The 21,136-nt window shown below is 45.9% G+C and overlaps 1 protein-coding gene across 2 annotated transcripts in view; it reads left to right on the top strand.

The window, feature by feature from the left end:
• The first annotated feature begins 1,171 nt into the window (after positions 1-1,171).
• The window catches only part of lyplal1 (lysophospholipase like 1), a 42,514-nt gene continuing 22,549 nt past the window's right edge, over positions 1,172-21,136 (top strand). Inside the window, exons 1-3 of one of the 2 annotated variants that reach the window (XM_085981020.1) lie at positions 1,172-1,327; positions 6,753-6,852; positions 11,950-12,119. In XM_085981020.1, coding sequence (XP_085837146.1) covers positions 1,249-1,327; positions 6,753-6,852; positions 11,950-12,119 — 349 coding nt within the window. In that variant the 5' untranslated portion in view covers positions 1,172-1,248. Of the gene's footprint in view, positions 1,328-6,752; positions 6,864-11,949; positions 12,120-21,136 lie in introns of both variants that reach the window. The other variant, XM_085981022.1, reaches the window with a different exon arrangement.

Below are 21,136 nucleotides of genomic sequence, written 5' to 3'. Positions count from 1 at the left end.
CGCATCAAGTCCAACGCGAAGCCTATCCAGTGAACGGCAAGGCCGGTCCCCTATATGATGAAAAGTCAGCGCCCATCCGGGGCGCCCTGGTCCTTCACCTGGAGGCTACAGTTGGTTGTCACTCTGGGCAATGCCACAGGAGGTCAGCTTAGCTATAATTAATATTATGAGCACTATAAGCTTTTTAATAGGAGCAGGAGTAGGCCATTCAGCCCCTTGAGCCTCCTCCACCATTCAATAAGATCATGTCTTTAAAATTATGAAAGGTTTTGATAGAGTGGATAGAGAATGTTTCCACTTGTGGGGAAGAGCATAAATAGAGGCCATCAATATAAGATTGTCACCAAGAAGTCCAATAGGAAATTCAGAAGAAACTTCTTTACCCAAAGAGTGGTGAGAATATGGAACTCGCTACCAAAGGGAGTGGTTGGAGCGAATAATATAGATGCATTTAAGGGGAGGCTAGACAAGCATATGATGGAGAAGTGATTAGAGGATTATGCTGATAGTTAGATGAGAAAAGATGGGAGGAGGCTCAGGTGGAGCATAAATGCCGGCATAGCCTGGTTGGGCCAAATGGCCTGTTTCTGTGCCGTATGTAATCTTCTACCTCAACTCCACTTTCCTGCACTATCCCCATATCCCTTGATTCCCTTAATATTCAAAAATCTATCGATCTCTGTCTTAAATATACTCGACGACTGAGCCTCCACAGCCCTCTGGGGTAGAGAATTCCAAAGATTCACAGCCCTCTGAGTGAAGAAATTTCTCCTCACCTCAGTCCTAAATGGCCGACCCCTTATTCTGAGACGGTGACCCCTGGTTCTAGACTCCCCAGCCAGGGGAAACATCCTCCCTGCATCTACCCTGTCAAGCCCTGTAAGAATGTTGTATGTTTCAATGAGATCACCTCTCATTCTTCTAAACTCAAGAGAATATAGGCCTAGTCTACTCAATCTCTCCTCATAGGACAATTACCCACACATCCCATCCCAGGAATTTTACAAAGAAAACTATGTTTTTGAAACTGTACAAGTGATAAACTAACACAATACTTTTACCTTCGTGCCCAGCTGTGTGTGAGGGTTGGGGGAGGTGGTAGCGCACGCGATCATTCTGAAATGGCGTGCGTCAACGAACCTCGCCCAGTGTACGTCATCACGCCTTATTACGTCAGACGCGCTCCGTTTCCCAGGCAGTGTGCGGCTGGCCAGCTAGCTGGGCCCGGGACTGGTGGTAGTGACAGTCATGGCGATACATTTACAGAGAAGCATCGTTGCTCAAACTAAGAAACATACCGCCTCTGTGATTTTCCTTCACGGCTCAGGTTAGACGTCAGTAATTTGTATCACTCAGTTAAATAGTGTGAGGTAGATGGCGGACGGGGTGGCCTCCCCGCTTCCTCCACAGCTCCGGCCTGGTCCCAAACCTTCTTGTTCCTGTTTTGTTTCGCGGTAGATTCGAGTGATCAGTCATTATTTAATAAAAGAAAGTGTCTGATCAGCGAGAGCTACCAAACAGTAAATAAACCACCATTGAAATGTGCCACTTTTATATTTTCACGCATTATATTTAGATATTCATACTTATCCCATTATCCTCCCACCTATTCCATTAAGACGTTGATTTGTGTTGTGATACATTTCTGCTAGTTTGGGCTTCCTCTGGTACCTCATTCTAGCAGCAGCCATTTTCAATATCTGAGCTTAGGTAGTGAACTATCGGTGGGCTATTTTATCATCGTGGTCGTTACATCCAGATCCAATTCACCCCCCACCCACATATGCTTTTAATAAACTGTCCAAATCTGAAATGTAAAAAATAGAAACATGGTGTGTAGTGTTGATAGTATGAGTGCTTTCCAACAGATATTCTGTTCTTTCCATATACCTGTTGCTATCTGTTGAATGGCACTTAAGTTATCTAGAAAGTTTCTGTAGTGCCACATCTTTTAAAGACATGATCTTGGAAATATGGTTCAGCCATCACTCATTGGTAGGGCAAAAAATATTAGCTCAAATAACTTGTCTTAACTTACCAATAAAATATCTGACTCAATGTGAACAATTATTTTCGGTCATTTGGATGTTATTGAGTGTGGAAGCCCAAAGTAATTTATGAGTACACCTCCTGGTAGGGATACACTCCACTTATATCTAAATATACAAGATGTTCGGAAACAGGTTGGCAACAGCCAAGGGTTTAGGGACACCCAACGTGCAATCATTTAACTCACTCAAATCATGCAACCTACAAGTGCAAAGAACTGGTAAGCTACCTGTTGCTCGTCAGCCAATACCATCAGACCTTAAGATATTAGGGATATCTGGAGCCAGTGTACACCTGCAGCATGGTGTATATGCAGGACAGTTTACGACAACAGAGAAGAATCCCAGCTCCCAGTAGTAGATCTTCCTTCCAGCTCCCATTAACAGGGTAACCTAGCTAGTTAGTCAGCCATAGTGCCCTTGATACATTGGATATGACTTGCTGAGGTATCAAATTACTGAAATAAAAACAGAAAATGCTGGAGAAACTCAGCAGGTCAGGCAGCATCTGCGAAGAGAGAAACAGAGTGAACGTTTCAGGTCGATGACCTTTCATCAGAACTGAGTTTGCTAGGGACGATTGAGTTGATTCGATTGCCAGACATGCCATCTTGGAGCCACTACAACACTAAAGACCCTACCTCTTCACCACCACTGTTCCAACAACCCCAAGGATGGTTATTAGATAGTGTACAAGTGCGGGTTTGAGCCCTCCCTAGGTGGGCAGCAGATAAGAGGAGCTTCTCATGAGCATGCATGGTAAGCAGCCCAATTAATTGTAAAATGTTTGAGAACTTTGCCACCATCCTGCTGATTATTTTATCGACAGATGTACCTCATCAAGTGATGGTTCCTCCAGCTGAAGCTGCTGAACTTTAGTAGTAGCAGCAGCTGCTTGCCTCTTTGCAATTCAGTCATGGTAGATACCTAAGCCTAGATATGAATTTGTGTTCACACATACATGGCCTCCAAGTAATGCCTTCAGCTGTCATCCCAGGCCTCTCAGCTTCCTTATTAGTTATACGAAGGACATGCAGCTGCAGTATAGTGCAATACCTATACAGGGCAGTTTGTGATATTTCAACCACCTTGATGTTCTAGATGCCCAAGTCCACTATCAAGTATCAGACTTGCTCATCAACTGCCTAATCTAGTTCCTAGTATGAGAGGATTTGGTAAATAGCTGTGGCTGCCATGGAACTGACACCTCTCTAGGATGTTCAGTGGTGGAGGCTGCAGCCCCCCTGCCCCAACTGTTCCCTTTTTTGCCACTAATCCACCTCACAGTTTGGCCCTGGATTTCACACATAAACAGAATGAAGCCCTCTGTTGCATGGCTAGGAATTATGAAGGACACCTGTTTGGCACATGCCCTATTTGCAACAAATGTATTCTGCATTGGACCTTTGCTATTATTGAATGTGACAAAATGGATTTTTGCCCGTTTTGATTTCTTTTTAACTTGCCTCTCTGCAATGCTAGAATCAGCATGTAAGGGGTTAACACTCAAAGTATCAGCCCAGTAGCATCTCAGATCAGACTTTTGTCAGAGAAAGGAGCGAGTTTGTTTTGACCCACACAATATTGGTGTGAAGTGTTAATTATTTAATCATCCAGGGGGGGGAGGGAAGGTTCCTTATTTACATTCCCAAATATTTCATGCTATTGCCAGAGATCGCCCTGACTTAGATATTGACATTTGATTTGCTTTGCTACTACCACACGAAAGAAGATCACCTCCCTTTGGACCCACAGAAATACTGTTGCAACACCTTGTTTGCGGTGTTGTTCTGTTCAAGTCACACAGCGTGGCACGTCCCCAGGCAAACTCCTGGAAGTTCATGGTTACACATCAAAGAATAGCTCCTCAGCTTGGAGGTAGTAATTTGTTAGCTATTTCCGAGTCTTCTGAAAAGAGGGTTGGAGCCTTGATTGGCAGGAGCACTCTGTGAATGGCAACTCAGTAGACAGTGACTTCATTTCTGATATGGATATTGATCGGTCTCAGTTTAAAAAAAGTGGGCAGTCAAAAGGTGTGAGAAGCTCCCAGTTGGCAGCCAAAAAGTCTGTGTTTTAAAGCCTGAACCAATATAGTCAAGAAGAATTAAACTGGTAATTGGCCTGTTTTGGAGCCCATGTTTAGAGAGAAACCGAGTTGCATTTTATTTAACAAGGAGTGTAAAAGAAAATATAGCTCACTGTGTGAAATTGTGTACTGTTTGTTCATCTATCTTATATAAAACATTTGTTGGTTCAAAGCCATTGTCTCGATTTGGCATGAGTGTTTATCCAGTCCATCATCCATAAAGAGAGGAGAATTGATGTGGTGGCACACAATACATTCCAGTAGCTAGTTAACAGAGTAAGGGTTCTCTGTTACAATCCTGAGTCATGCTAGCTAGATATTGGGAAGAAAAAGATGCAGTCCAGATCGTAGGGGACTCAAGATCCACTTACAGGAGTAGCAGTGACGCGAACCCGAGAAAATCTCCAGTGTAAAATCCCAAAATTGTGGCAATTGAAGAAAGATATGAAAGATTAAAGTGTCCTTTGTTCCTTCTCCACTCAGATCCAGAGGACTGACTAAATTTGGCATTGTCAGAAAATTTGACAGCACAGAAGGGCCATTGTGCCTGTGCCAGCTCTCAAAAGAGCTATCAATTTAGTCCCATTCCCTGCCCTTTCTCCATTTCCTTTAAAATGTTTCTCTTTCAAATAATTATTCACTTCCCTTATAAAAACTATTATGGATTCTGTCTCCACCACTGTTGCTGGTGGAGCATTCCATGTTGGAACAGCTCACTGCATAAAAAAAGATTGTCCTAACATTTCACCACTTTCTTTTGGTGATGATTTATGCCCTCTAGTTGCTAACTCATTGACCAGTGGAAATAGTTTTTCCTTATTTACCTCATCAAAACCACCCAGCTTTGTGCACATCTATCAGATCCCCCTTAACCTAATTTATTCTAAGAAAATAATTCCAGTTTTTCTAGTCTCTCCTTATAACTAAAGCCTGGAATTGTTTTTTTAAAATTTGTTTATGGGATGTGGGCGTCGCTGGCAAGGCCAGCATTTATTGCCCATCCCTAGTCGCCCTTGAGAAGGTGGTGGTGAGCCACCGCCTTGAACCGCTGCAGTCCCTGTGGTGAAGGTACTCCCACAGTGCTGTTAGGGAGGGAGTTCCAGGATTTTGAGCCAGCAACAATGAAGGATCGGCGATATACTTCTAAGTCAGGATGGTGTGTGACTTGGAGGAGAACTTGGAGGTAGTGGTGTTCCCATGCGCCTGCTGCCCTTGTCCTTCTAGGTGTTGTCTGATTATAAGTGACCTTTAAAATAGTTTTCATATTAGTTACTCAGTTCTCACTGCACATTCCCAATTAAATTGCTGATGAGTTCACTTGCTTCTGCGCCTCTGTCAGTGCTCTTCTATAACGAGTTGCTGAGAGATATATGGGAGCAACTTAGGTTAGCTCGCTTTTTTGAGTTTTCTTTTGAGTGAGGAAAGTAGTTCCCGTTGATGCTTCCCTAGATGAGCCAGATTAAGAATTCATTTATGGGGAAATACAGGCATGATCCTTCCATCTACCACTTTAGGACACAGCACGTTGGTACACTAGCATGCTAGGTTGTTTCAAGATCCCTGCTGTTACATTAAACAGTTTTACAGATTGTCTTTAAAAAGTGTTTGGGCTCGAATTTCCAAGCCCTGTGGAGGCGGGAGTGGGGGGAAAATTGCAGAATCGGGGGGCACGAGCCCTTCCCGCCCCCAACCCGCCTCCATGCCCGTTTCCCAGGAGACGGGTACCCGACCTGTGCTGGGAGCCGCCTCCCCGAGGCGGGAAGGGGATTAGTGCCAATTAACTGCCTGTTAACAGGTAGTTAACAGGCAGTTTTTGGCCTAATCCCTATTTTTAGCCCGGAAGTGTGGGCTTCCCGACGGCTCCAAACCACGCCAAGTTAGCGAGGTGGACCGTCGGGCTGAAGGGCTTGGAGGGTTCGAGATGTCCGGTGTTCAGGTAAGTGATGGGTGCATGAGTGCAGAGGTAAGTGTGTTTGGTGTGTGTAAAGTGTTTAAAGAAGTTTTACTTACTAATGCAGGCTTCCTTCCTTCAGGTCTCGGAAGTCCCTCATCTCACCGGCACAGAAAGCAGAATGGCCGCGAGCTGTCAAAAGTTGCAGCATTCAGCTTTCTGTTCTGGAGAGATTTCTAACTGAGTCTGTGGAGAAGGACTCAAGTTAGAAGACAGATTGTCAGTGTTTGACAGCTTCACAGAGCTGTCAAACGCTGATATTTCATCTGTCAAAAGCTCTTGACAGATGAAATGTGAATCCCTGACGTCACCTGTAACCAGGCGTCCCTTAATTGGCCTGCTGAGCCCGCTGGGCGGGCTCAACAAGATCAATCAAGGGAAAATAGCATGGATTGGCCACAAATCGATGGAGGTGGGAATACAACCCAAAATGTGGGAGTCCCGCCTCCATCACGTCCCCATTGACAAAATCCAGCCCTTTGAGTTTTTTGCAAATAAAGGAAATATGGTTTGTCAACCATGTTACATTGAAATACTTTAAAGGCTTGCTAAAACATTCTATTGATGATAATATGCCACTTTTATGGCTTTTCTCCCTCCCCGGTGATAGCAGTTGCCTTAAAAATGCACAGCATTCTATATTGTAATTATTTTTTCTGTCTTTTAGGTGATACTGGGCAAGGTATAAGAGCATGGATAAAAGATGTACTGAAACAAGATTTGGTTTTTCAGCACATACGTGTAATTTATCCAACAGCACCTTTAAGGTATCATCTAGGTATCTAAAAATAAATGTTCAATGCAAGTTTGCCTAAAACCCAGTAAGTTAGAACCATATTCTTGCAGCCAGACTTAGAAATGAACGAAGTAACTTTTTGTTTATAAGCCGAGATATTATGAGTTACAAATACGGTATTTCATTTTTTTGAATCACTCAGTTCTGATAATCTTGTGAAATGACTGTTCTTTGACCCTTATATTTAACAATTTAATTTTAATATAAATATTTAATTGGATAAGGCATCAAATATTCAACTTTTTGGTGTATTCTGAAGTCTGCCATAGATGCATCTATTCAGAGATACTAGTTGATTTCCCATGCGTTCCACACAGCAAGTTGCAGGATATATTCTCACTCTTATCTGTTTCTGTACTGTGGTTTCCCTTCTCTTCTGATTCTCTCCCTTTCTCTTCTTTCCTGGTTAGGGCTCTTTTTCTTGCTCTTTTGTTTTACTTTTCTGTGTACTGTACCTTTTTTGGCCTTTTCTGTCTTTTTGGGTGGAATTGGTGTAAGAACATAAAAAATAGGAGCAGGAGCAGGCCATTCAGCCCCTCGAGCCTGCTCCGCCATTTAATGAGATCATGGCTGATCCGATTTTGGCCTCAACTCCACTTTCCTGCCCGCTCCCCATAACCCTTGACTCCCCTGTTGCTCAAAAATCTGTCTCTCAGCCTTGAATATATTCAATGACTCAGCTTCCCCAGCTCTCTGGAGTAATGAATTCCAAAGATTCACGACCCTCTGAGAGAAGAAATTCCTCCTCATCTCCGTCTTAAATGGGCGACCCCTTATTCTGAGACTGTGACCCCTCGTTCTAGATTCCCTGACGAGGGGAAACATCCTCCCTGCATCTACCCTGTCCAACTCCCTCAGAATCTTGTATGTTTCAATAAGATCACCTCTCATTCTTCTAAACTCCAATGAGTATAGGCCCAACCTGCTCAACCTTTCTGCATAAGATAACCCTTCCATCCCAGGAATCAACCTAGTGAACCTTCTCTGAACTGCCTCTAATGCAAGTATATCCCTCCTTAAATAAGGGGACCAAAACTGTATGCAGTACTCTAGGTGTGGTCTCACCAGCGCCCTATACAGTTGTAGCAAGACTTCCATAGTTTTATACTCTATCCCCCTTGAAATAAAGGCCAACATTCCATTTGCCTTCCTATTTACTTGCTGCACCTGCATGTTAACTTTGTGTTTCATGTACGAGGGCACCCAAATCCCACTGTACTGCCGCATTGTGTAGTCTTTCTCTATTTAAATAATATTTTTCTTTTCTATTCTTCATACCAAAGTGAATAACTTCACATTTACCCACATTATACTCCATCTGCCAAATTCTTGCCCACTCACTTAACCTAGCTATATCCTTTTGCAGACTTCTTGGCCTAGAAATTCCCTTGGGCTTGCGCCCATTTAGGGGCGCAAGAGTGGGTTGCGCCGGAAGTTGCGTCGCCGCTGAAATTAGGTGGGCCTTTAAATCGGCGTAAGCCGGTAGCGCTGCGCCGGCACCGATGACGTCATCGGTGTGCGCAGCGCCCCGGTACCGCCCGAAACCACGCCGATCCCCATCTTCAGTAGCGGCCGCCTCTTCCCTGGCGGCCGCTAACAACGTTTTGAAAACCTGGCCGTGCTGCAGCCTTAGAGGCGCTATTTAAAGCGGAGGTGCGGCCGGCCGCTTTTTCGGCAGCCGCCTGCCCGCACCTCCTTCCCCGACCTCCTCCACCCCCCCCCCCCCCGCGGCATTGCCGGCTGGTTTCCGTGGAGCCCGGCACTTCGCCGTTGTGCTGGGCTCTTTTGCCGGCACTTTCAACGGGGCTCCGGCCGTTGCAGGCACCTCCCCCTTAAGAGAAGGGGGAGGCCTGCAGTACAGCAGCCTGCCGCTCCGCATCGGGTGGCGCAGCGGGACCGGCAGCGCTGAAATTCACTTTCAGCGCCCCAAGCGGGGCGGGCACACCCTGTACCAGCGCCCGCTTCCGCTTTGGGGCGCTGAAAGTGAATTTGGGGCGGGCACAACTGGCTCGGCGGCGGGCGCTAAATTTCCGGCGCAAACGTGCTGGCGGGGCGTCACCGAATTTATAGGCCCTTATGTCCTCCTGACAACTTGCTTTCCCACCTATCTTTGTATCATCTGCAAATTTGGCTACAATAAACTCGCTTCCTTCATCCAAATCATTAATATAGATTGAAAATAGTTGAGGCCCCAGCACTGCTCCCTGTGGCACCCCACTAGCATTGCCATCCTGAAAATGACCCATTTATCCCGACTCTCTGTTTTCTGTTAGTTAGCCAATCCTCTATTCAATCTAATATATACCCCCCAACACCATGAGCTCTTATCTTAGTAACCTTTTATGTGACACCTTACCGAATGCCTTTTGGAAATCCAAATACACTACATCTACTGATTCTCCTTTATCCACCCTGCTCGTTACTTCCTCAAAGAACTCTAATATATTTGTCAAACATGATTTCCCTTTCATAAAACCATGTTGACTGTTTGATTGTAATACGATTTTCTAAATGCCCTGCTACTACTCCCTTAATAATGGATTCCAGCATTTTGCCAATGACAGATGTTAGGCTAACTGGCCTATAGTTTCCTGCTTTCTGACTCCCTCATTTTTTGAATAAGGGCGTTACATTTGCGGTTTTCCAATCCGCAGGGACTTTTCCAAAGTCAAGGGAATTTTGGAAGATTACAACCAATGCATCCACTATCTCTGTAGCCACTTCATTTAAGACCCTCACAACAGCGACTCCACTTCAAATAGTACTTCGTTGGCTGTAAAGTGCTTTGAGACATCCGGTGGTCGTGAAAGGCACTATATAAATGCAAGTCTTTTTAGGATGCAGGCCATCAGTTCCAGGGGACTTGTCAGCCTTTAGACCCATAAGTTTGCCTAGCACTTTTTCTCTAGTGTTAGTGATTGTTTTAAGTTCCTCCCTCCCTTTTGCCCCCTAATTTTCTACTATTACTGGGATGTTTTTAGTGTCCTCTACTGTGAAGACAGATACAAAATATTTGTTCAATGCCTCTGCCATTTCCTTGTTTCCCTTTACTTCCCACATCCCCTTCATTTCTATCTCTTTCCATCCCTCACCGCCCCCTCCCTTGTCTCTCGATCTCCCTCCCTCCCTCGTCACCCCTCCTCGAGACCCCCTCCCTCCCTCGTCCCCCTCATCTCCCTCCCTCGTCTCCATCCCTCCCTCGTCCCCCCTCATCCCCCTCCCTCCCTCCTTCGTCTCCCCCTCCCTCGTCTCCCCCTCCCTCCCTCATCTTCCCCCTCCCTCCCTCATCTCCCCCTCCCTCCCTCGTCTCCCCCTCCCTCCCTCCCTCGTCTCCCCTCCCTCCCTCCCTCATCTCCCCCTCCCTCCCTCCTCCCTGCCTCCCTCGTCTCCCTCTCCCTCCCTCGTCTCCCCCTCCCTCCCTCCCTCGTCTCCCCCTCCCTCCCTCGTCTCCGCCTCCCTCCCTCGTCTCCCTCATCTCCCCTTCCCTCCCTTGTCTCCCCACTCCCTCCCGCCCTCCCTTGTCTCCCCCTCCCTCCCTCACTCATGTCTCCCCCTCCCTCCCTCGTCTCTCCCTCCCTCCCTCGTCTCCCGCTCCCTCCCTCCCTCGTCTCCCGCTCCCTCGTCTCCCACTCCCTCCCTCGTATCCCACTCCCTCCCTCGCCTCCCCCTCCCCCTCCCTCGTCTCCCACTCCCTCCCTCGTCTCCCACTCCCTCCCTCGTCTCCCCCTCCCCCTCCCTCGCCTCCCCCTCACCCCCTTCCTCGTCTCCCCCTCCCCCCTCCCTCCCTTGTCTCCCCCTCTCCCTCGTCTCCCCCTCCCTCCCTCCCTCGTCTCCCCCTCCCTCGTCTCCCCCTCATCTCCCTCCCTCGTCTCCACCCCTCCCTCGTCTCCCACTCCCTCCCTCGTCTCCCCCTCTCTCCCTCCCTCGTCTCCCCCTCCCTCCCTCCCTCGTCTCCCCCTCCCTCCCTCCCTCGTCTCCTCCTCCCTCCCTCCCTCGTCTCCCCCTCCCTCCCTCGTCTCCCCCTCCCTCCCCTCCCCTCGTCTCCCCCTCCCTCTCTCCCCTCGTCTCCCCCTCCCTCCCTGCCTCATCTCCCCTCCCTCCCTCCCTCGTCCCCCCCTTCCCTCCCTCGTCTCCCCCTCCCTCCCTCCCTCCCTCGTCTCCCCCTCCCTCCCTCCCTCCCTCCCTCGTCTCCCCCTCCCTCGTCGCCCCCTCCCTCCCTCGTCTCCCCCTCCCTCCCTCGTCTCCCCCTCCCTCCCTCCTCTCCCCTCCCTCCCTCGTCTCCCCCTCCCTTCCTCGTCTCCCCCTCTCCCTCGTCTCCCCCTCTGTCCCCCTCCCTCCCTCCCTCTGTCCCCCTCCCTCCCTCCCTCCCTCTGTCCCCCTCCCTCCCTCCCTCCCTTTCTCTGTCCCCCTCCCTCCCTCCCTCCCTTTCTCTGTCTCCCTCCCTCCCTTTCTCTGTCCCCCTCCCTCCCTTTCTCTGCCCCCCTCCCTCCCTTTCTCTGCCCCCCTCACTCCCTTTCTCTGCCCCCCTCCCTCCCTTTCTCTGCCCCCCTCCCTCCCTTTCTCTGCCCCCCTCCCTCCCTTTCTCTGTCCCCCTCCCTCCCTTTCTCTGTCCCCCTCCCTCCCTTTCTCTGTCCCCCTCCCTTTCTCTGTCCCCCTCCCTTTCTCTGTCCCCTTCCCTCCCTCCCTCTGTCCCCCTCCCTCCCTTTCTCTGTTCTCCCCTCGCACTCTTGTTTTCTTTCTTTCTGCTTTCTCTGTTAGAAATTATAATCTGTTTGCAGTTGTAAGCGAGTTTCTAACTCAATACAACACAAGTAAGATAATTAGTTGGCTTCAGGGTTAAAGTGTTTGAATTGCAGCCAAAGTAAGCAATGAAAAAGTCAGCTTTTTAACAATTTAAATCTATATCTTTGTGCCCACATTTAAAACTTGGCTGGTTCACCTTTTTCTTGTTTTGCAATATTGTTAAGTGGTCTTCATTTCAAATAAGGATTCTTGCTGCTTTACTGTTCTAAATTTGCTTTGTACACGTGATTGCTGATAGGCAACATTTTTCTTATCACTTTTTCAGACCATATACACCTATGAATGGAGCTCTGTCAAATGTGTGGTTTGACAGGTACAACATCTCCAATAACTGCCCGGAACATCTTGAATCGATGGATTCAATGTGCCATATACTGGGTAGCTTGGTGAATGAAGAGGTCAAAGCGGGAATTGCAAAGGACAGGATAATCTTAGGTAAAATATGTTATCAGTTTTCCTAACCTTCTAAAAAAAAACATTCAGTAATCTGAGAATCTACCTTTCTTTTCCGTTCCTATTTCCTGTCTGCTATCCTTCCATCGAACATGTTTATCATGGCACAGTCACTGGATTATATCACAGATTCACTGTCTAAAAATAAAGATACATGTGGTTGATCATGTCCTTTTGCACTTAGAATTTTGGTCATATCATTTAATTTCTGAAGTCAGTCATTTTTTAACTCCCGGGCAAAAGAGGATTGTTTTACTTTGGAAGTATGTGTACTTGTCTATTCAATTTCCTTTCACCATGATTTATTTACCTGATACTGGTGAAACCTGACACCATTATTTCCACTCTGGTGGAAAAAAATGTGCATTTTCAGTGGATCAAATCTTGGTACTGCTGTAACTTCACTCATTTAACTACTTAAAAGAATCTGGTGGCTTCTAACAGTCACAGTAAGTGGAAAAGTTAATCAGTGGCAATATACTACTGATTTTGTATTTTAGTTTGCTTTTAGAAAGACCAAAAAACAAGCACCAGCTATATACAATCTTTTACAGTTCCAGCATAACAGTAAGAGTTCTTTTGGCAATTGTGTATTCCTGATTGTTATTCATACTGACAAACATATCTAGTACTAAGTGATATACTACTTTGATTTTTCTTACTATTCATGGCTGTTGAAAAGCTATAGCTGTCATTTGGAATGAAACTATTTGTAAACTGATCCAGAGGAAAAAGAATAAAGAAATAGAAAGCTCACCTATCCTGCAGCTGTCATAGATATTCTTGCTGCAGGCAAATGCTACTGTTTTACGAGATAACCTGAATTTTCAGTGCTAGCAGCAGCATTATTGACATCAGGGTTAAAAATACTGCCTAGAGTTACCCAATTTATAGTTGTCTGGAACTGGAAACACTCGCAACTACACAATATAACATTCCTTGTTCCCATTTAGCACAGTGCTATCCTACAGCACCTCTAACATCAAGTCAGTGCAAATTCAAAATGGCCAGCTGTAGTGAGGTCTGACACTAATTAGTTCTCAGCTGTACATTTTTGCCGCAATTAACAGTGCAATATTTACAAACACATTTGGAAAAACTTTTAACTCACTACCACATTTAATTGGAAAGATTAGATTACCAGCTGTGTAGGAAGGGAAAACTCATCCCAGTTTTTGTATTTATGCTTTCTCTGATTCAGAGATTATACACAGATGTAAAGCAGGCAAGCTTAGGTCTTACCAAAATTTCAAACTAGATGACATGACATACTATTAGAGTAAGCATTCTTAATAGCTGATGTCCTATTCCTCTGTAAGCTCACACTTATTGAGTTGCCTGTCTTTATTTGTATCTGACTCTAATGTTCTCTATTTGTAAGTCCCTTCTTCCTATTGGCCTCCTCCCTCTTGTATGTCTCCCTGTTTCTCTGTGTTGCTGTCATGCATATTAATTTACTTCGTTTCTATCTCTTGCCTTTTTGGAAGTGCAGGGTACATGCGAAATGGTAACCAACATATAGTGGGTTGGAGGTGAGTACTAGAATTGGTCAGGGAGGTGCAGCAACATGCAATGGTGAGGGAGAAGCTGGGACACAAAGGTCAGGCAGGAAGGGAGTGGAATAGTTGAGCAGTTCTCAACCGGATGACTGCAGGGATCACATAATTATGGTACGAGTCAGTTGTCTAACTTTTAACAAGTTAAACCAAAATCAGAGTTCCACTTGTGTCGCTGTATATGTTTTTCTTTTTTTGTATGTTTAATCGTTGCTGTTGATGACTCTAGTCATCCAGTGAAAAACTACAAGTTTGATACAGTATCACTGATTAATATAACAATGCAATATAACTAAGACCAGAAAGATATTTTTATATATTAATAATTGAATGAAATTGACCAATGATAGTTGAAAACATACTAATGAACATTAGCAATCAGTGGTTATCTTATACATAGATATGGAGCACCAAGAAACAGCAATAATTACTATAACATTTTATATTGAATAACAAACTCACAAAGAACCTTTTTGAAACAATAAAAACATTCCGTGTTAAGATTAGCAACAAGATGTCTTCCAAAATTGCTTTATGTAATTCTGTGTTAATGGACTCAAATACATTTGTGAATTGACTTGTTAAAATCTATAGAATATGAATGAAGTGTAGGTATATAAACATAGAAACATAGAAGATAGGAGCAGGAGTAGGCCATTCGGCCCCTCGAGCCTGTTCCGCCATTTAATGAAATCATGGCTGATCATCCAAATTCAGTACCCTGTCCCTGCTTTCTCCCCATATCCCTTGATCCCTTTAGCCTTAAGAAATATATCTAACTCCTTGAATATATTTAATGAATTGGCCTCAACTGCTTTGTGTGGTAGAGAATTCCACAGGTTCACCACTCTCTGAGTGAAGAAATTCCTCCTCATCTCAGTCCTAAATAGCTTACCCCTTATCATTAGACTGTGACCCCTGGTTCTGGACAACCCCGCTATCGGGAACATCCTTCCTGCATCTAGTCTGTGTAGTCCTGTTAGAATTTTATAAGTTTCAATGAGATCCCCTCTCATTCTTCTAAACTCTAGCGAATATAAGCCTAATCGACACAATCTCTCCTCATACGTCATTCCTGCCATCCCAGGTATCAGTCTGGTGAATCTTCACTGCACTCTCTCCATGGCAAGAACATCCTTCCTCCGATAAGGTGACCAAAACTGTATACAGTACTCAAGGTGTGGTCTCACCAAGGCCCTGTACAACTGCAGCAAGCCATCCTTGCTCCTGTACTCGAATCCTCTCGCTATGAAGACCAACATACCATTTGCCTTCTTAAGCGCCTGCTGCACCTGCATGCTTACCTTCAGCGACTGGTGCACAAGGACACCCGGGTCTTGTTGCACTTCCCCTTTTCCCAATCTATTGCCGTTCAGATAATAATCTGTCTTCCTGTTTTTTCCACGAAGTGGATAACCTCGCATTTATCCACATTATACTGCATCTGCCCAATCGCCCAACCTGTCCAAATCATACTGGAGTTTCTCGGCATCCTCCTCACAGCACACACGCCCACCCAGCTTTGTGTCGTCTGCAAACTTGGAGATATTACATCTAGTTCCCTCGTCTAGATCATTTATATATATTGTGAATAGCTGGGGTCCTAGCACCGATCCCCGCGGTACCCCACTAGTCACTGCCTGCCACTCAGAAAAAGACCCGTTTATTCCAACTCTTTGCTTCCTGTCTGCCAATCAGTTCTCTATCCAAGACAGTACCTTACCCCCAATTCCATGTGCTTTAACTTTGCACGCTAATCTCTTATGCGGGACCTTATCGAAAGCCTTTTGAAAGTCCAAATACACCACATCCACTGGTTCTCCCTTATCTATTCTACCAGTTACATCCTCAAAAAATTCCAGTGGATTAGTCAAGCATGATTTACCTTTTGTAAATCCATGTTGACTTTGTCCGATCTTGTCACTGTTTTCCAAGTGCTCTGCTATTACATCTTTTATAATGGACTCTAGCATTTTCCCCACTACCGATGTTAGACCCTAGGATGTAGATTATCAGGCCCTGGGGATTTATCAGCCTTCAATCCCGTCAATTTCCCTAACACCATTTCCCTACAAATACTGATTTCATTCAATTCCTCCCTCTCATTAGATCCTATGTTCCCCGACATCTCTGGGAGGTTATTTGTGTCCTCCTTTGTGAAGACAGAACCAAAGTATGTATTTAATTGGTCTGCCATTTCTTTGTTCCCCATTATAAATTCCCCTGATTCTGACTGCAAGGGACCTACGCTTGACTTCACCAATCTTTTTCTCTTCACATGTCTATAGAAGCTTTTACATTCAGTTTTTATGTTCCCTGCAAGCTTACTCTCATACTCTATTTCCCCCCTCTTAATTAATCTCTTTGTGTTCCTTTGCTGAATCCTAAACTGCTCCTAATCCTCAGGTTTGCTGCTTTTTCTGGCCAAATTTATATGCCCTCTCCTTGGATCTTATGCTATCCCTAATTTTCCTTGTTAGCCACAGTTGAGTCACCTTTTTTGTTTTATTTTTATGCCAAACAGGGATGAACAAATTCTGTAGTTCATCCATGCGATCTTTAAATGTTTGCCATTGCCTATCCACTGTCAACCCTTTAAGTAACGTTCCCCAATCCATCCTAGCCAACTCGTGCCTCATACCATCGTAGTTTCCTTTATTTAAATTCAGGACCCTAGTCTCTGAGTCAACTATTTCACTCTCCATCTTAATGAAGAATTCTATCATATTATGATCGCTCCTCCCCAAGAGGCCTCGCACAACAAGATTGCTAATTAATCCTTTCTCATTACATAATACCCAGTCTAAGATGGCCTGATCTCTAGTTGGTTCCTCGACATATTGGTTAAGGAAACCATCCCGTATACACTCTAGGAATTCCTCCTCCACAGTATTGTTACTAATTTGGTTAGCCCAATCTATATGTAGATTAAAGTCACCCATGATAACTACTGTGCCCTTATTGCACGCGTCTCTAATTTCCCGTTTAATGCCTTCCCCAACCTCGGCATTACTGTTTGGGGGTCTGTATACAACTCCCACTAACGTTTTCTGCCCCTTGGTATTTCTCAGCTCTGCCCGTACAGATTCCACAACATCAGAGCTAATATCCTTCCTTACTATTCTGTTAATCTCCTCTTTAACCAGTAATGCTACCCCACCTCCTTTTCCTTTTTTCCTGTCCTTCCTGAATATTGAATACCCCTGGATGTTGAATTCCCAGTCTTCATCACCCTGGAGCTATGTCTCCGTAATCCCAATTATATCATATCCATTTACATCTATTTGTGCAGCTAATTCTTCCACCTTATTACGAATGCTCCTCGCATTAAGACAGAAAGCCTTCAGGCTTGATTTTTTAACACGCTTAGTCCTATTAGAATTATTATTTACTGCGGCCCTGTTTGATTTACACCCTTGATTTCTCTGCCTTCCACTTTTGCTTTTCTCCTTCCTGTCTTTTGTTTCTATCTTTGCTTCCCTTTCCTCCATCTCCCTGCACAGGTTCCCAACCCCCTGCCATTTTAGTTTAAACCCTCCCCAACAGCACTAGCAAACACTCCTCCTAGGACATCGGTTCTGGTCCCGCCCAGGTGCAAACCGTCCAGTTTGTACTGGTCCCACCTCCCCCAGAACCGGTTCCAGTGTCCCAGAAATTTGAATCCCTCCCCCTTGCACCATTCCTCTAGCCACGTATTCATCTGAAATATCCTTCTATTTCTACTCTGACTAGCACGTGGCACTGGTAGCAATCCTGAGATTACTACCTTTGAGGTCCTATTTTTTAATTTACCTCCTAACTCCCTATATTCAGCTTTTAGGACCTCATCCCGTTTTTTACCTATACCGTTGGTACCTATATGCACCACGACAACTGGCTGTTCACCCTCCCCCCTCCAGAATGCCCTGCAACCACCCCGAGACATCCTTGACCCTTGCACCAGGGAGGCAATATACCATCCTGGAGTCTCGTTTGCGGCCGCAGAAACGCCTATCTATCCCCCTTACAATAGAATCCCCTATCACTATAGCTGTCCTGCTTTTTTCCTCCCGTCCTGTGCAGCAGGACCATCCATGGTGCCAGGAAGTTGGCTGCTGCTGCCTTCCCCTGATAAGCCATCTCCCTCAACAATATCCAAAGTGTTATATCTATTTGAAAGGGGGATGGCCACAGGGGACCCCTGCACTACCTGCCTGCACCTACTACTCTGCCTGGTTGTCATAGAGTCATAGAGTTTTACAGCACAGAAAGAGGCCCTTCGGCCCATCGTGTGTGCGCCGCCCATCCATCCCTGTCCAGTCTAATCCCATTTTCCAGCATTTGGTCCATAGCCTTGTATGCAATGGCATTTCAGGTGCTCATCCAAATGCTTCTTGAATGTTGTGAGGGTTCCTGCCTCTACCACCCTTTCAGGCAGTTAGTTCCAGATTCCAACCACCCTCTGGGTGAAAAAGTTCCTCCTCAAATCCCCTCTAAATCTCCTGCCCCTTACCCTGAATCTATGCCCCCTTGTTATTGACCCCCCTACTAAGGGGAAAAGTTCCTCTTTATCTACCCTATCTATGCCCCTCATCATTTTGTACACCTCAATCAGGTCCCCCCTCAGCCTTCTTTGCTCCAAGGAAAACAACCCCAGCCTGTTTAGTCTTTCTTCATAGCTGAGGCGCTCCATCCCAGGTAACATCCTGGTGAATCTTCTCTGCACCCTCTCCAAAGCAATCACATCCTTCCTATAGTGAGGCGACCAGAACTGCACACAGTACTCCAGCTGTGGCCTCACCAGCGTTTTGTACAGCTCCATCATAACCTCCCTGCTCTTATATTCTATGCCTCGGCTAATGAAGGCAAGTATCCCATATGCCTTTTTAACCACCTTATCTACCTGTTCCGCTGCCTTCAGGGATCTATGTACATGTACGCCAAGGTCCCTCTGACCCTCTGTACTTCCTAGGGTCCTACCACTCATTGTGTATTCCCTTGCCTTATTTGTCCGTCCAAAATGCATCACCTCGCACTTTTCAGGGTTAAATTCCATTTGCCACTTTTCCGCCCATCTGACCAACCCGTTTATATCGTCCTGTAGCCTGAGGCTTTCCTCCTCGCAATTTACCACCCCACCAATTTTCATGTCATCTGCGAACTTACTGATCATACCTTTTACATTCTCATCCAAATCATTTATGTAGATCACAAACAACAAGGGACCCAGCACCGATCCCTGAGGTACCCCACTGGACACAGGCTTCCAGTCACAAAAGCAACCTTCGACCATCACCCTCTGCCTCCTGCCACTCAGCCAGTTTAGGATCCAACGCGCCAAGGCACCCTGGATCCCATGGGCTCTTACCTTCTTGACCAGTCTCCTATGCGGGACTTTGTCAAAAGCTTTACTGAAGTCCATGTAAACCACATCCACAGCATTGCCCTCATCCACCCCCCTAGTCACCCCCTCGAAAAATTCAATCAGATTTGTCAGACATGATTTACCCTTGACAAAGCCATGCTGACTATCCCCGATTAATCCTTGCCTCTCCAAGTGGAGACTAATTTTGTCCCTCAGAATTTTTTCCAATAATTTCCCTACCACAGACGTTAGGCTCACTGGCCTGTAATTCCCTGGTTTATCCCTGCTACCCTTCTTGTATAATGGTACTACATTAGCTGTTCTCCAGTCCTCTGGTACATCCCCTGTGGCCAGAGAGGTTCTGAAAATTTGCGTCAGAGCCCCTGCAATCTCCTCCTTTGCCTCCCACAGCAGCCTGGGATACATCTCGTCCGGGCCTGGGGATTTATCCACTTTTTGGCCTGCCAAAACCGCTAGCACCTCCTCCCTCTCGATGCTAATATGTTCAAGTATGTCACAGTCCCCTTGCCCGATTTCTATGTCTGCATCGTCTCCATAGTGAACACAGATGCAAAAAATTCATTTAAAACCCCGCCTACATCATCTGGCTCTACACACAGATTGCCACTTTGGTCCCTAATGGGCCCTACCCTTTCCCTGGTTATCCTCTTGCCCTTAATATACTTATAAAACATCTTAGGATTTTCCTTCATTTTGCTCGCCAGTGTTATTTCATGGCCCCTCCTCTCCCTCCTAATTTCTTTTTTAAGTATGCCCCTGCACTTTTTATACTCCTCTAGGGCTTCTTCCGTCTTTAGTCTTTTGTAACTGCCAAAAGCCCCCCTTTTATTTCTAATGCATTTTTGTATATCCCTTGTCATCCAAGGTTCCCTTTGCTTCTTGGTCCCCCCCTTGACCTTTACAGGAACATGTTGGCGTTGTACTCTCTCTATTTCCCTTCTGAAAGTCTCCCACTGTTTTGATGTGGATTTTCCTATAAGTAGCTGCTCCCATTCCACTTTGGCCAGATCCTGCCTTATCATATTAAAATCGGCCTTCCCCCAATTTGTCACCCATTCCCTTCCTGCCTGTGCAGCCTTTACCTGCGATGTGACCAACTCCCTAAACGTGCTATCCATGATGTTCTCAGCATCGCGAATGCTGCAGTATATATCCATTCGCAGCTCCAGTGTCGCAATGTGGTCTGTCAGTAGCTGCAGCTGGATACACTTCCCGCACACATGGTCGTCAGGGACACCGGAAGTGTCCCTGATTTCCCACATAGTGCAGGAGGAGCATGTTACGGGGCCGAGCTGTGCTGCCATGACTTACCCTTTAATTAATTCAAATTAAATTAAATCAAAACAATACCACTAATTACACTACAATTAAATGATATACTCAAGGGCCCTTGTTTACTAGCACTCCCCGATGCACAACAGAGACCTTAGAAACTATAAACCACATAAATTAAGTTTGGAAAAAAGCGAGAGAGAAATACTCACCAACCAATCACTTACCTGCTTTCTGGTGATATCACACTTCGATTACTTTTTACTTCTCGCTGATGCCGCCGGTAAGTCTGGGCCGCTCTCTCCCCGCTCCTTAACACCTCGGTCTCCGCGCTCAGTCTCCACCCAGGACCACTCTCGCTGCTGCCGCCGGTGAGTCTGGGCCACTATCTCTCCCCGCTCCTTAACTCCTCGGTCTCCGCCATCAGTCTCCACCCAGGGCCGCTCTCGCTGCTGCCACCGGTGATATGATCAGGGATACAACTGCTGAAGGACCAGACCAAATTATCAGAATCATTCTGTGGAGATACTATAGCCGGAATTTTCCCCTAAAAAAACGGATCGGTTTGGAGTGTAGGGGCAGTTAAATTGTTAAAAATAGGATTCCCGACCTGATCCCACCTCCAACACTTCCGCTCTTGACGGGGTCAGGACAGGGGGTCGGCGACCAACCCGCTCCCAGAGGGCGGTACGTCAATTTAAATAGTGTAATGAGGCTGGAAGCCACTTTTTTCACCTCCATTTTGTTTTTAACCGCATGTGGATGGGTTTCACACAATTTGTGAAACCCGGCAGTTAAGCCGAAGT

The sequence above is a fragment of the Somniosus microcephalus genome, chromosome 3 (assembly GCF_052327205.1).
Source record: "Somniosus microcephalus isolate GS21.2 chromosome 3, FLI_Smic_1.0, whole genome shotgun sequence".
In the NCBI taxonomy this organism is placed as follows: Eukaryota; Metazoa; Chordata; class Chondrichthyes; order Squaliformes; family Somniosidae; genus Somniosus; species Somniosus microcephalus.
The sequence above is the reverse complement of the archived record's forward strand: the minus strand, read 5'-3'. Positions and strand labels throughout refer to the sequence as shown.